Source organism: Sporothrix brasiliensis (genome assembly GCF_000820605.1).
Source record: "Sporothrix brasiliensis 5110 chromosome Unknown Cont15, whole genome shotgun sequence".
In the NCBI taxonomy this organism is placed as follows: Eukaryota; Fungi; Ascomycota; class Sordariomycetes; order Ophiostomatales; family Ophiostomataceae; genus Sporothrix; species Sporothrix brasiliensis.
Window position 1 is genome coordinate 1,254,575 of NW_024467134.1, and position 14,884 is coordinate 1,269,458.

General features: G+C 49.9%; 1 protein-coding gene across 1 annotated transcript; it reads right to left on the reverse strand.

Annotated features, from left to right (window-relative positions):
• Positions 1-2,002: 2,002 nt before the first annotated feature.
• Positions 2,003-4,981, reverse strand: SPBR_05581 (uncharacterized protein; the record flags this gene model as incomplete). Its single annotated transcript, XM_040763844.1, has 4 exons — positions 2,003-2,877; positions 2,948-3,837; positions 3,899-4,036; positions 4,122-4,981. The coding sequence occupies 4 exons, from the start codon at positions 4,979-4,981 to the stop codon at positions 2,003-2,005; spliced, it is 2,763 nt and encodes a 920-aa protein (XP_040622148.1).
• Between the last annotated feature and the right edge of the window lie 9,903 nt (positions 4,982-14,884).

Here is a 14,884-nt window from a genome sequence, read left to right on the forward strand (position 1 = left end):
CCCTTTTCGGGCATACTCGAGTGTTTCCTATATACATAACCCCTTATAGAGAATTTCTGTGCCACGGCAGAAACCATCCTCTGGATCCTTATTACTCTGTCCGCTATTATCTTGCCCCTTATCAGCACATTTTCGCTTCCTTTTTTTACCTTTTTTTTGGCCTCGCCTGCCTCAAGTAGCGGATAGCCGCCATGTTTCCCGGATTTACTTGATCAAAAATCCCGATTTCGCGTCGCCCCCCATCCACCCTGGTTCTACCATCAAGCTCTCTCTGCTGCCAGCCACCACCTTTTGTTTTGTGCTGTGCCGGCCGCATCTCCCCACTGGATCCTCCACAGATCCGGTTCCGGGTGAAAACGAACGAACCAGTAGGAAACTCAGCAGACGTCGTATTCGGACTGTGCCATCACCAATATCACGTGGGGATGGTTCTTTGATGTCCGCAGCACGTCTGACAGTTTCTTTTCGTCCCCGTTTCTCTTTTTTTATTCTTTTTTTATTCTTTTTTTTTTGGCTCCAGCATGCATTTGAACAGGGTACATCGCGGCCCGTGAAGAAGCTCGAGCCTCCCAGCTTCGGTGCCGTCAAGGTAACCGAACGACTGCGAATGTGATGGTGGCGCGCGTGTACTGTCACAATGTGTGCCTTGGTGCTGGACTGCTCGATATCGGACGGCGGCGTGGGCCCGTTCTAGCGCACGCACACTCACACCCCCATCACATTTACGTCTGCCGCTCCTTCGTCACCTGCTATTGTCTTACGGCAACCCGACAACACGCAATCCGGTGAGTCCTGCAAACGAGCTGTGCCCACAAATAATATTACGCGTTGTGTGAGCATCATATAAAGGAAACGGACAAAAAACGAAAAGGAAAACAGAAGCAAAAAAAGAGACCAAAAAGAATATCCAAAAAAAATTAAGCACAGCACAGCATACGTAGGCGTAGAGCCACAAAGGCCGCGGAGGCGGAGCCGCAAACACAGCGACACGAGAGTACAAGGCAAAACAAAACTAAATTCCCGCTGCTGTGCAATGTGAGAGCGTTCGTTCTGGCTTGCTTCTGTGCTTTCGTCCCTCCTTTGAACGCCGTTCCTCTGCCATCCGACAAAAGACAAAAGCCACAAACAACACGCATGACACGCACATGTGGGTTACAGTGCATAAAGCGGAGAAAAACGCGAGTGAACAGGAAACGGCAGAGACATAGAGAGGCGAAGAGGCGAACAGAAATGTACTTGTTCAAACGTCATTTTAGTCTTTACTTCATAATGTCCAGGGGTTATCATTCGTTTTACACAAGTGAGTATTGGTTGCCAAGTTGATTTGAGTATTGATATTTGGACTATGAGACGAGATTGGATGGTGAATGTAGTGGATAAGCGCACTGGATCGCAATCTTGTTGTTGTTTGCGGAGAGCGTATATGGAGGGAAACGAGAACGTAGTGCTAAACTGTAAAAAAGTGGTAGATCGAACTAGGAGAGCAAAAGATAGGAAGAGCAGAAACAGTAGCAAAACGCACCGGAAAAAAAAACACCGAACCAAACATACAAACGAGGGTATTGTCCTGTGTTTAAAAAGATAAATGATAAAAGAGGTATGCAACGAGCGTAAAAAGCGAAGAATCAGAACAAAGACCGTTGTTGGGACGCAAAACAAAGTGCAATCGAGTAAGAACAAAAACGACATAAAAGATTCTGACAAAAAATATAGACAACCCCTGTCTGACGCTGCTCTGTCTGGGGAAAAAAATCGTATACTGAGTGAGTGACTGAAAAATGGAAGCTCACCAGCGGCCTTAATCGTCCTACTTAGGAAAGGAAAAACAAATGAAAGAAATAGGAACAAATATAAGAAATGTGATAGGCACAAAATATTATCGTGCAACAACACCCCACACGCCAAAATGCACACCTGGGAAAGTAAACTCCGTCGCCATTCCGTCATCTTTTTTGTCGTAATTCTTCGTTTTTATAAATCAGATTCTGTTCGTGTATTACCGTTACGCCGTGCTGCCGTAGACGTTGGTGTTCGTATTCGCACCGGTTGTGAAGCTGTGCTTGCGCTTGAGACCTCCGAGGCCAGCGGCGGTGTCGGTTGGGGAGGTAGAAAAGTCGGTTGTCGTGGTTCCACTACCCACTGTAATTGCTGTTGCCACTGTTGAAGCCGTAGTACCACCCGTGCTGCTGCGATCGAGACCGCTACCAATGGATGTCGATGTGTGGTGTCCTAGTCCTGTGCCATACGATGAGGCTCGTCCACCGCTTGTGTTGTTGCTGAGTGCCGCGATGGAAGTAGCCGAGACCGACGCCGATACAGCTCCAGACGTACCTGCACCGGTACCTAGAAATGCCTGCGAAAAGTCATTCGGCGGTGCCAAGGGGGCGCTCATCTGTGGCATCGAAGTGTAGTCCGTGACACCGCCGTTGGACATGGACGATGTCGATCCTGTTCGATAACCTATCCCGCTCCCGGCGCCTGTGCGCGACACGGACGAAGACATACTAAAGTCGAGCGGTGCGGTAAGCGGTGCCGTCGTGGCAAAGTTATTCGAGGCATAACTCGTGGCATAGTTGGTTCCGTAGCCCGACGACGAGACGAGGCCATTCAGACTCCCCATTTGTTGTTGTTGGCGCGGTGTGCCTGCGGTCGGTGAGAGCGCCCCAGCGGCGGTACTGATACTGCGATACGGCGAGCCACCACCCATGCTGCCGGTCCCGACACCGGTCGTGCGTAGGTCAAGGGCCAAGGGCAGTGTAGCTGAAGCGGCGCGGAGGCGCGAGGATCGGCTCTGGTTGTTGTTGGCCGCTGCTTGAATACCCGGAGACGTTTGGTAACCCGGATAGGCCATGTGCGTCGGTGAATGGACGGTAGAGCCTTCCTACATTGTCAGTTGATTGGGTGCCCTCAGCCGAGAGATATATGGCGGACCGAAAATGAAACCTACCAGAATACGAATCGTAGCCACTGAGACCGGCAGACGATGACCCGTTGCCCAGTCCGTCAGATGGGTAAAGAGATGAACGGCCAGGGCTCGTGCTTCCAGCGCCGCCCGTTGCGCTACCATGGTGGTAGTTACTGTAGTCAAGCGAGTCACCCTTCCATGACATGCTCGATCGCAGAGGGGACTGCAAGTTGTCGGATCGCGAGCGCGACACGGTTTCTCGCAGCTGCAGCGGTTGCAAAGGACGGATGTGGTGGCGTTGGTTGGCGGATTGCTGCGACTGGCTCTGTTGGTTCTGGTTTTGGCTGCCATCAAGACTTCCATTCCCGCTGTTCTGGCGCGTGTAAGGGATTGCTGTGCGCGGACTCATATTTGAACCACTTCCGGCTGTCGTGGTTCCGGTGACACCGGACGAGAGGCTCGAGTAGCTGCTGTAACGATGATCCGTGTTAGATGCTGGCGATAGTGGCGACAAAATGTCGGAGCTGCCCATGCCACCCGTAGCCGCCGTGCCGAAACCAATGTTACCAAATCCGGGACTGAGTCCTGTTGGCGAAAGGTGGTGACTATGGTGGCTGTGCTGGAGGTGAGAGTGTTGCTGGTGTTGTGAGTGTTGGCTTTGGTCGTCTCCACCACTGGTGTTGGTGCCATCGGTGCGCCGTACGTCGACCATCAAGGGCCGCATCATGTGGTCGGAGTACGACGACGCTGCGGCTGCTGCTGCTGCTGCCGCTGCACCGTAATCGACAGGCGAAGCCATGGGCGTACCGAGGCCGTGGACGGCGCCATAAGGTGAATGCAGAGCTTGGACATTGTCAAAGTCGTCGGGCACCGCACGCATCTTGATCATGCGCTCCCGGTCATCGGCTGCGAGGCGCTTGATTTTGGCGCGACTATACAGTCAGGGATCTGACACTTGCATTTATAGTTTTCGAGAAGACGAGATACACTTACCGGTTCTGGAACCACACCTGAACTTGTCGCGGGCTGAGGCCTGGAATCTGACGCGACAGCCGCTCTCGATGTGCGGCATCCGGGTGAGGCTGCTTGGCGAATTCGCTCATGAGAAAGCGTGTTTGCTGGTGCGTGAGGCTGGACAATGTATGTTAGTGGGTTCATTCCGAGGCCTGTAGGAATCCCAGACGTGCAGAGTACGGAATATTAGTGCGCTACCTACCGAAACCGCTTCATTTTCCGCCTTTGGGCTGTCCGTTCGGCTGCGGTTTGCGCTGGTGCCGGTGCCCCGTCTCCTTCACCGGCCTCGCCCATGTCCTCGTCGTCGATCAAATCATCGTCGTCATCCTTGAGACCTGAGTGATCCTCGCCACCGCTGCCAGCAGAGTGGATATCGGGCTGCTGCTGCTGGAGGACAGAGGAAAGCGGATTTGCTGCCATAGACACCACATCGCTGCCATGTGTGTGTTGGCCATAATGATTCTGGTGATGCTGGTGCTGCTCGCTCGTGGCCGTGGTCGGCGTGGGTGGTGTCTTGCCACTGAGGTTGTGCGATGCCACTGTCGTTTGTGCTGTCCCGCTCACAGAATGCTGGCGCAGGCCAAGAGGGTCGATGCTGCGGCGATGGTGGAGGCCCAAAGGCGATGCGCCAGCGTTGAGAGATGAATCATCCTTGATGCTTCCGCCGCCACTGCCGTCTCCGTTAGTGCCCGTTGATGGCCGGGTCTGCGTCTGGCCGCCGGTGTTGGCCACACCATTGTTCGTGGTGCTCGTCCCGCTGCTTGTAGTTGATGAATCGACAACTCCTCCGGAACCGGCACTACCGTTGCCGCTACCAGCACCGCCGTTCACATGGTCGTAGGCCTGAGCTGCAAAGATGGGCTCGGCCGGCGGCAAGAAAGAGTACTGGCCCGACCACTCTGTGGCGGCGTTCGACAACGGCGTCTCGAAGCCGGTATTCGACATGCGTGTACCGGGACTGGGCGGCGAATGCTTGAGAGAGAGCGCGGACGAGGATGTCTCTAGCTTGCTAAAGGACCAAGGATGGCTCAGTTCCGTGTCGCTGCGTCGAGTAGCGAGCATTGGAGAAATGGTATGGGGACGAAGTGAAAGTTGAAGTGATAGACAAAAAATGACAAGTAAATAAATGAAATGTTGCCATCCAACGACAACAAGAAAACGATATAATAAAGATGATAGCAACGGGTGCGAGATGAAAGAAGGGAATTGTGTGCTAGATAAAATAAAAAGACGAACGACGCTGGCGGCGCTGTTGCGGCCGTGGAAAGATAGAGTGGGAGAAATAGATGAACGTATAGCAAAGAAATGAAAAAGAAAGGTTGACCTATTTGTCTTTCTTTTTACGAAAGGAGCAGAGAAAGAAAACAAAAAAAAAGAATAAGGGGGGTGGAGGGGGTAAATAAAGTGACGAGCCCGGCTGGAGGGCAGGTAGTGATCTTGGAGAGACAAGATGGCGGATGGAGGATGGGGAAGATAAATGGGGCGCATGTACAGAAGCGGAAGTGGGAAGACGGCGGAGAGACGGGCAGAGTGTAAACGACTGACAGAACCGACCGCACGAGAAAAAAGAACCCCAGACGGACACTGACGGACAGAGACGGATAAGCTCTGACAGCAACAGGACAGAGAGGGACCAGTGAAGGACAGACGGAGAACGAGCGCGCGCGAGAGAGGACTGTGCCGCAGACGGAACAGGCTCTCTAAGCTTTAGCAAGCAAGCAAAGTATACGACGTACAGGGCGAATAACGGAGAGGCTGAAGGAGGGGAGGGGGACGGTAAGGTAGGGGTGTCTGGTTATGGGCTATGGCTGTAGGAGAAAGGACGAGAGGCGGAGATATGGGAGGGGAGTGCGGCAAAGAATATGGAGGGCACGAGCCACGAGGGGCGAGAAAAACGGAAGAGCGTCGACGAGTGTCGAGAAGGAAGAATGCGAGTGGAGCAGACGGGTAGCGGACAAGTAATGCGGCCAATGGACGAGCTATAACGAATATATGTGCGATGCCGCGCAGTTGTGCCCCTTGAGGCTCGTCGTAGACTGGTCTTGTTGTTGTCGTCGACAGTCGACTTTTGTTTCTTTTTGTTTGTCTCGTTTTGTTTTTTTCTGAAGACGTCTGCTTTGTCGATCCTGCACTGGGAAATAGACTGGTCGTAGGGGCAAAAGAAGGTAAAAGATGTGGAGAGGGATGAACAGGGAAAATAGAGAGAAAGGGAATAGACCCAGGAGTCTCGATCTTGGTTCCGGTCGATGACGGAGAAGATCTTGTTTATTTTTGAGGTAGGATTTTGGGGGGGACAGATTTTGGGGGTAGTTCTTCTGGGCGATTGGGAGGGGGGGGGCGTGTTCTTGCCAATTCCTGGATATTCCCAGTCATATACCTGTGTCGTTCTTTCTGTTGTTGGCTTTGTGTCGTCTTTCTTTCCTGCTCTTTCCTGTGTGGCCTGTTCGCTCCTTCCGTTTTGAGTTGTTTTTACTTCAAGGGCCAGCGCCCGCACATTGAGCGCAGATCAAACCAGAGGGAAGGGACGAAGGGAACTGGTGGTGGAAATTGTCCATATAGGGAACTACAGGAGACATAGCAGAAAACAATAACGGACAGGGAGGAAAGAGCGATGCAGTCAACGTCAAGGGTAAAATAGATCACAGTGCTGGAAAAGCAAAACAAAGGTCATACAGGACTGCAGACTTGAGCGCCTGTCGGGTTGTAGAGCGAGAAGAGTGAGCCACTGAACGACGCCCTGTTGTTTGTGTTAAACAGAATGCTGCAATTTGGGACCCTCTGCTTCTTGCCCTGCCGATATGGTGTGGTTATGGCAGGGTGGCAGTTGGACAACGGCGAGATGGTGGACGGCCACTGGCAGGGAAGGAGCGAACAAACAGTCGATAGAAATGTGGAAGAAAGGACAGTGGATAGAGTGCAAATGTTGTATAAATCCCACATGGGCATACTACAACACCAGATGAAATAAATGGAGAACGTGGAGAAATGGAGTAGGAGAAAAAGACAACAATAGGAACAATAAGGGAGAAATCGAGTTGAAGCCGATCAGGGACTATTTTTGAGGGTGGCCTCATATGGGCAATACATTGATGTCATTTGTGGGGAGAAGAAAGTCGAAGTTATCTTACGAGTAACTGACATAAAACCCAGGTCTTTGGTTTTAATTCCACTTTTCTCTTTTTTAACAAAACAAAATACGAAGGAAAGAAAGAAACCAGCGTGAATATAAATGTAAAATCAGACGTGAGGTGTTTACTTCTAAAGCTTTCTGCTACAAAAACGCAAAGGCCCACGGTATGTGAATCAGAAAACAAGAAAGCAACAAAGACCATGCGTTAAGTGTCGAAGTTAAATGCACGACGTACTCAGTAATTACTGACTGCTGGCCAGAGTACCTTTGCTTGGTCCGAGTGGGTTGGGTTGGCGGGAGACGGACACGGGTTGGAGGCCAAACGTTGACTGCAAAGGAGTTCACAGGGGTGAAGAGAGGCTCCGTTTTTCTGTCGTTTTGCGTGCCTCAATACAGTACCAGGTACAAGGCTGCCTACTGCAAACTGAGAGACTGGGAGACTGGGAGTTGCGCTGTGCTTAATGTGTCTGTTCCTCCTTTCTAGATCTTAGTTCGACTCCTTCTCCATGACACCTCTTCTCCACCTATGCCCTGTAACGTTGACGATTTTGGCTGAATTAGGCCCATGCCGCGTGCAACACGGAGGGGACGTGGAGAAGCTCTCCGAAGGCAGCCCAAACGGTATTGGCTTGTTGCAACCAAAAAACAAAGCAAAACAAAAAGTAAAAGAAAGGGCTTGCAACACGCCTGCCGTGAAAGCCATTCTTAGAGTTGTTACCACCTCAAAACGTTTATTGAGAAGAGCCTAGTAGATAGATGCAGGGTTCGAAACGAACATGCAAAGGTCCCTGCCCGTCTCACTGCGCCAATAGCACAACAAAAACGCAGGCCAGGACTAGTTTATGTTGGTTTGGCAAAGGCAGCAAGGGTTACAGACTGAGAACCCGGTGGCACAACTGAAGAACTGAAGGTGTTAGTGTTGGCGAGTGGCTTCTCTCGGGCAGGCGACAGAACGATTCGACAACGAGCCAATAGGAAAGAACCTCCGGCGTCAGTGCAGCAAGGGGTCGATGCGGGATGGTAACTGTGTGTGAAAGGGAGCCTGGACTGTTGGGTTGCGCGAGAGCGAGGAGACCGGTATGAGAGGAAGCTTGCATGCATGGACCGGGGCGTCTGGGTAAAGTGAGTTGGAAGAAAGCAAAGAGCATAGAAAGAACGCAACAGAAGTGAAGAGCGAAAAGGGCGAGTGTGGAGGCTGGACGGGGGAGGGGTGTGGATAAATCGGTATTGAAGGATGGAAGGCTCACAGAAAAAGAAACCATGATGGGGGCAGAAGAGTGGAGAAGAAAAAGCTTGGGCTGGAAAAGAAAACAAGAAGGAAAATAAAAGAATAAAAAGTGAGAAAGAACATAAAAAGAAGAAAAGCGAAAAAAGACAAGGAAGAAGCAAGACCATCGCTTGGGGACATATCCGAAGCAAAGGATACAGGGAATACGAAATACTTGTCGTCTCTTGTCGACGATGTGTTGCAACCAATGTCTCTAGACAGGGTAGCCCGATGTAAGAAAGACGTGATTGTGATTGTGGGGGCAAAACAAGGCGGAGGATCAAAGGGGAACTGCCCGGAGACGAGGTGCAGAATTCGCAGATATCGCAACGACGGCGCGACGGACAGCGATCTCCTGTCGAACCTGTCTTTGTCATGGTTTGGTTGAGGTTGAGGGGACTGAGGGATCTGAGGGGAGAACAGAGATAGGTCAAGCATGATGTACGGCGTAAAGAAGGAGACAAAAGGCAAGGGACGAAAATCAATGGGACGATCACCAGGGCAGATCTCTCCTTTTTGGAGAATCCAAAATAGAGGGTTGTGGAGACAACCAACATTGACACAACCTTACCCAACCCTCTGCATGGAACCTACAAAGAGGGGCTGTTTGTGGGCGAGCGTCGACGGTGTCAAAGTTATGCATAAAACGGACATCAGGTGGACAAGGGACGGAAGAAAAAAGAACACGAAAAAGAATAACGAGAGAGCGGCGCCAACAGCAGAAGAGACTCCAAAACGAGTTTTCCTGCATGAGACACAGCCTTAATCTTAGACAGAAACTTAGATGCCGTGGACGGTGGATGTCGACATCGGCCCTGAGACACGAAGAAAGAGACAAAAATCGGGGATCATAGCACGGCCAAATAAAATAAAAGAAACAAAGAAGAGGTCAGAATGTCAGTCATAAGCATCGCCCAATGCCTGTCCTGTTCGGTCCCGTCAACGTAGACCGAACCTTAACGGACTCGAGCGGACAGACAGAACTGCACGGACGGCTTTACAGACCGAGAAAACGCGACAGGGTCGCAGTGGGGGGACAAGAAAGAGACCTAAGAAGACAAGAAAAAGGAAAAATAAAAAAAGGACTAACCGGAACGCCAAGCCCTGTGAACCACAATAAGAAAAGTGGCGGATGTGGCTGTCCGTGACGGGTGGGCAGAAGAAAGCACGCACGAGTGAACATGACCGGAGTATTACTTGCAGACCATTGCACATTGCACATGCCAGGTGCATGCATATGCCTCTGCTTCGTGTTAGTGCAGCGAGGAGAGCTGCTGTGCAGAATCGACAGGGGTTCCCGTCTTGGTTCGGAAGGGAAGGGAACTGCAAAGGCAAAAACAACGAATATATAATACCGTTTGACGGTTGCGGAGCACGGCCTGCTGTACCTCCGCTCATCCCATCTTGTCCAGCCCCTCCAACCAGGTGCGTTGCAAGTTTGGGTGGGGGGCGGTTCAGGAGAGCATTCTCGCCTCCGAACTGTTACCGAAAAAGGAAAGAAAAACGACAACGAGCAACAAGGAACAAAAACGATACGAGATCAAAGGATCAAAGCTGGTTACTACGGCGTCACTCGAAAGTTGACCGAGAATGAGATCAACCGATGTGACTGACCAAAGACCAACTGCGCGACAAGAAACAAAACAGAAACGGCAACAGCCACGCCACGACACAGCCTCACGGTGCATGGCAGGACAAAAATGACGGTAGGGGAAACGAGACGTCATGCGAAAGGGGGCGGCACGGCGGACATTTTGTGTAGAAATGCGGCACAAACGAGACTCCAGACAATGCTAGCAGTGTAAATTACACTGAGAACGTGCGGCACAGAATTGTTTGCCGATTTTCTCGGACTTCTCGGGACTCTGGAGCTTCTCAGGTTTCTGGTTTTCAGAATTTCAGGCATTTTCGGTCCCCTAAAGCCACTCTCCCCAACGTAACTCTATGGTTACCATTTCGCCAGGGCAAGACACAAACAGGGCAGTCGATTTCCGAGTTTATTTGTCTTGTTTCGTCTTACATCGCTTCCTTTCTTTGTTGGGATCAGGTTCTTTTTCCTTTCTTATTTGCGACTTTCGTTTTCTCTCGTTCCGTGCCCATAGAAAACGCATTTACGCTGGGCTGACAGGGTTGGGGCACGACAGGGCACGATGCGTGGGCCTGAGTAGCCACGCGAAAGATAAGGCCTGAAGAGGTTGAAAAGAAAAGAAAAGAAAAGGGAACACCAAAGACCAAGTCCAAGGATGATGATTGGTTTTTTTGAAGAAAAAAAATAAAATAAAAAAGCAAGACACAAAGAGGCAAAGAGGGCTTGTGCATCGCGACATGTCTGCATCCCTGCTCGCTTCTCGCTTCCATATGCCTCATACAGGGGAAACAAGGCGAGCAGCGAGCAGGCAGGAGCTAGAAAGAAGCGAAACCCCAAAAAAAAAAAAAAAAAAAAAAAAAAAAGTAACATTTCATAGCAGCAAATCTTTCCAGCACGATCCGTTGAGTGCCCAAAACAGGGCCACGTCCCAGGCACCGTCTTGAGGCACCAACAGACTGAAAATGCGGAATGGTGTTCTCTCCCGTCATGCTTCATTCGGAACGAGACGCAGAGCACAGTAACTTCTTGGCAGTTCTGCCTGTAATTTCATATTTGTTTTATTCGTTTTCTATTTCATATTTTATTTCATTCACCTCTTTCCTCGTTCGCACCTTCCCACCTCATGCTCCAGCATCTTTCCCCTTTAGCAATTGCAAGATAACTTTCGGTTGTCCAATACACTAAGCCCCATCCGGTTAAAGCGATCTAGTCTACTCCCAACTCAAAACACACAACAACCGATCGCATGGCCTGAGTTGTATTGCATATGGACGCAATACTGCAGTGTATTGGTCATTCGCATATCACGCGGTATATTGTACTCAAATATACGGAGTGCACAGTCTTCCATACGCCCCTATGAATTGAAAGAGGTCAGGGTGGACCGACAGCAAGATGGCACTCGCGAGCGAAGAAAAAAAACAGAAATAAATATAAAATAAAATAAAATAAATAGAAGAGGAAAAGGAAAAGGAAAAGGGGATAAAAAAAATAATGAAAACAAAAGACGGGAAGTCGCTAGTGAGCTCCGTAGCTGGAAGGATACGAAAGATAGAGGTACGAAACGATCAGAGACATCCACGAGACATTTAAGCAGACATCAAAGAGCTCAGAAAATGCATTGGAGACTGGGCGTCTTTGCGACTCAGCGAGCTACGTCTTCGGCTCGTATCTGACGTCGACCGAGGCCGCCGGCTGTTCGTCCCGCACGGCACATGCTCGACAAGGCCCGAGTCTGGCACCCTGTGGGGTTTCCCTTGGATGGTTTGAGAAAGATTATCCATCGCACCAAGTGTCGATTTTTTCTTTTTTTTTCTTTACCGTTTGGTTCAACCCCATTACCGGTCATTTGTCCGTGCTTGGAAATGGCAGGAAACAGTGTTCTATGGCGCTGCTCTCCCGGCTACCCATGCCCCCTGCCGTGCCGCCAAAGCCACGATATGTGCATTTCGCCTAGTGTCTTTTTTATTTTATTTTTTTGGTTTTCTTGCTTTGTGGTATGCTCATCACGCTGGGACGCAGCCACCGCGGACTAGCAAACAGAACAGCTGCAACGATTCAAACAAGATAGAATGACTGGCCAAAAAAGGCACTGTCACACAATACTAACGGCAAAGACACAAATCAAAGTGAGACAAGAAACATACAGAATACAAGACACACTAACGAGGCGTAAAATAGTGTCCGCTCTGCTGGAACGATCTGAACCCCTGCTGACCGCGCAAATGAGGACGCCCGACACTCTTCAATGGAGAAAGACGACCTTTAAAAACGAAAGCGACAAAAGTAAGTTTGGAAAGTTAAACATGTCCAGGAACGAGATGCGGAGGATGTCGTGCCAGGAACGGTCAAGCCAAGAATATCGCGCTCCTGGTTGTGGACTTTTGCCGGAAGTAACGCTACGATCTTCATTGCAGCCAGGCTGTCGCTGCGCATTTTCTTTCCCTTTTGAGACTGACCTTACACTTGCAAACCAAAATCGTGCCTGTAGGCGCACTCTATCTCTTCAGACAACAGTCAAGCTTCAATTTTCGGTATTGGCATATGTAGGGTTGTCTCTGTACCCTGTTTTGTCGGCAAATACTATTTTCGGAAAATGTCACGGTATTTGCATTGTAAAATCCACGGCGTTGTTGTCTATTTCGCGTGGTTTCAATCACGTCTGAATATCCTAGTTAATTTCTGAAAAGGGAAGCTTCGCGTCCCGTGATCTCCGGACGCGAGTTGCAACAACCCTTCTAGAACGTTTATATTGGACTTGGTACGGCAGTGGCTGGGTATAGATTGCGCTTTGTCTTCCCACGACCTTGGTGCAATTGCAAACAGTGGGAGAACGAGAAACGGAAGAGAAAATAATGCACAGAGACAGTAACAACAAAACCAAAAGAAAAATATATAAATACAGAAGCACAGATGTATAGAACCTTAGTGCACAAAAACCGAGACATTGTCAGGATAAAAATTCCCGAATGCGTACGCATGCACCCGTAAACGATACACAAAACAGAAGGGGACAGCATTGCACGTCGATCCAGACATTGGGTTGCAGGACGCGTCTCGGAAGGAAAAAGACTGCAGTAAAACAAAGTAAAAGGGAAGACGAAGGAAGGACAGAAATCAGAAAAAATAGGAACGAATAGTAACACAACAAAAGGGTGGGAGCACAAAAAACGACAAGGATGAACACGAGATATGTCACAGACATGTGGGGGGAGAAAGAGGAAGAAGAGAAGAAGTGTACAAGCGTACCTCCGTACCAGCGTACACAGAGACAAGCGAGTCAAATGGAAAGCCACCACAAGAAGTATGTCTCACCTAAGCTGGACCCAACCTTGACACATTGAACCAAACCTACAACCCAAGAAAAGAGAGACCAAAAATCCAGAAGATTAACTCAAAACACCGAAACAAGAAGAAACGGGGAACGCCCCCAAATTGAAGTGTCTCTCCCAGGTTTCTGGCTTTCTGGTTCTCTGGTTCCTGATTAGGTCGTGTCTCACACTTTTGTGAAATGCTGCCGTCCGGAAATATGAAGTCCAAGCATACGGCATCATCAAATACGACGTATGCCGTACTCCTAGACCGGACGGTCGAGGTTCGAGAGGTCTCGACGTGACACAGAGCAAGCCCGCCGCCAATATCAGCCAAGGGATTTGGGTTTACGAGATGAGGAGGGGTTTTGTCGGTATGTAGCCGTCTTGTTGGAGCAAAGAATACGACGAACGTCGGAAGACGGAGAGGGAAAAAAAGCCAAAAAAAGAGAGAGAGAGGGAGTCAACGAAAAGCCAAGGATAAAGTTGTAAATCGACATGTGGGAGCACAAAACAGTTTCAGAGTGTATATCGACTCTGTTTCTGTCACAATTGTCTCTATTTTTGGCCTGTATCCGCGTCAATATGCACTTTTATTTTCTGCCGGGGAAGAGCCTCTCATCGCATTCACTGTAGTCTTCGTTCATGTAATTCCACGAGAATTTATGATGCACGCAGCATCCAATCTCTCCAATGGCCGATGGATTTCAATCTCGACAAATTGAATTCAAAAAGAGATTGTTATTCATCGTCGACCTCAGCCTCCAGAAGAGCACATCATAATTCTGTCACCCTTATTTAACGAGAGTCACCGTATCGTGGCAAGACTACATTATTGGTACCTGGTGTACGGTAGTCATTGCTAGGATAAAAAGAAAAAATGCCAAAGGCCGTCCCAACAAATGGCCACGCAAAAACTGACAGGTTATATTTTAGGGTATCGTCATCTGTCGTGCAAAGAAACCTGTTGGCCAACCGGAAGTCGCTCTTGAAGCAGCCGGGACCAGTCAAGCACCATAGGAACAGCACACGAGCAGTACGTCCAAGGAAAGCCCGCCATCACTTTTTTCTTGTCCCGCCTTCCGTCCTCTTCGTCGCATAGCTGTACACTTCACGCTGACCTCCCCAACAGTATCCTGTTGCTATCCGTTGCGTTTCTCGTCTCGGCTCGATGCCTCTTCCTGTTTTCTTCTCTCGTTCGTTCCTCCTGTGACTGTCGTTCGTTCCTCACTGCGCCGTCTCTGGAGTCACCTGTTCCTTTCTCTTTCCCAGTCAAGCATTCCGTTTGTTGCCCTCCGGTCTGCATCGTAATGCCATAATGGGGCTAGGGCTTGACTTCAAACACAATGGTAAGCGTCACCAAAAGGCGGCAAGGCCATTGTGCTGCAGACAGATTCCACGCGGGCATACATTGAGAGTATGGCGATAACCACGTAACGGGAAGAATTTCAGATCATGATTTGTAAGGTTTGGAGCCGTTCCTTCCACATTTCTCCCCCGCAGCCTCGCGGAAGCGGCGTTCGTTGGACCTTCCTTTTCAAGCCAACAAGCACAACACAGGACCGGGACACTTGATCAGGAAAGAGCGATCCCGCCCAAAAGCTCCTTTCCCAGTAATAGCATGATCTAAGCCGTGGTCGGTCGTTCCTCCCCTCTCTCGCCGTGATTC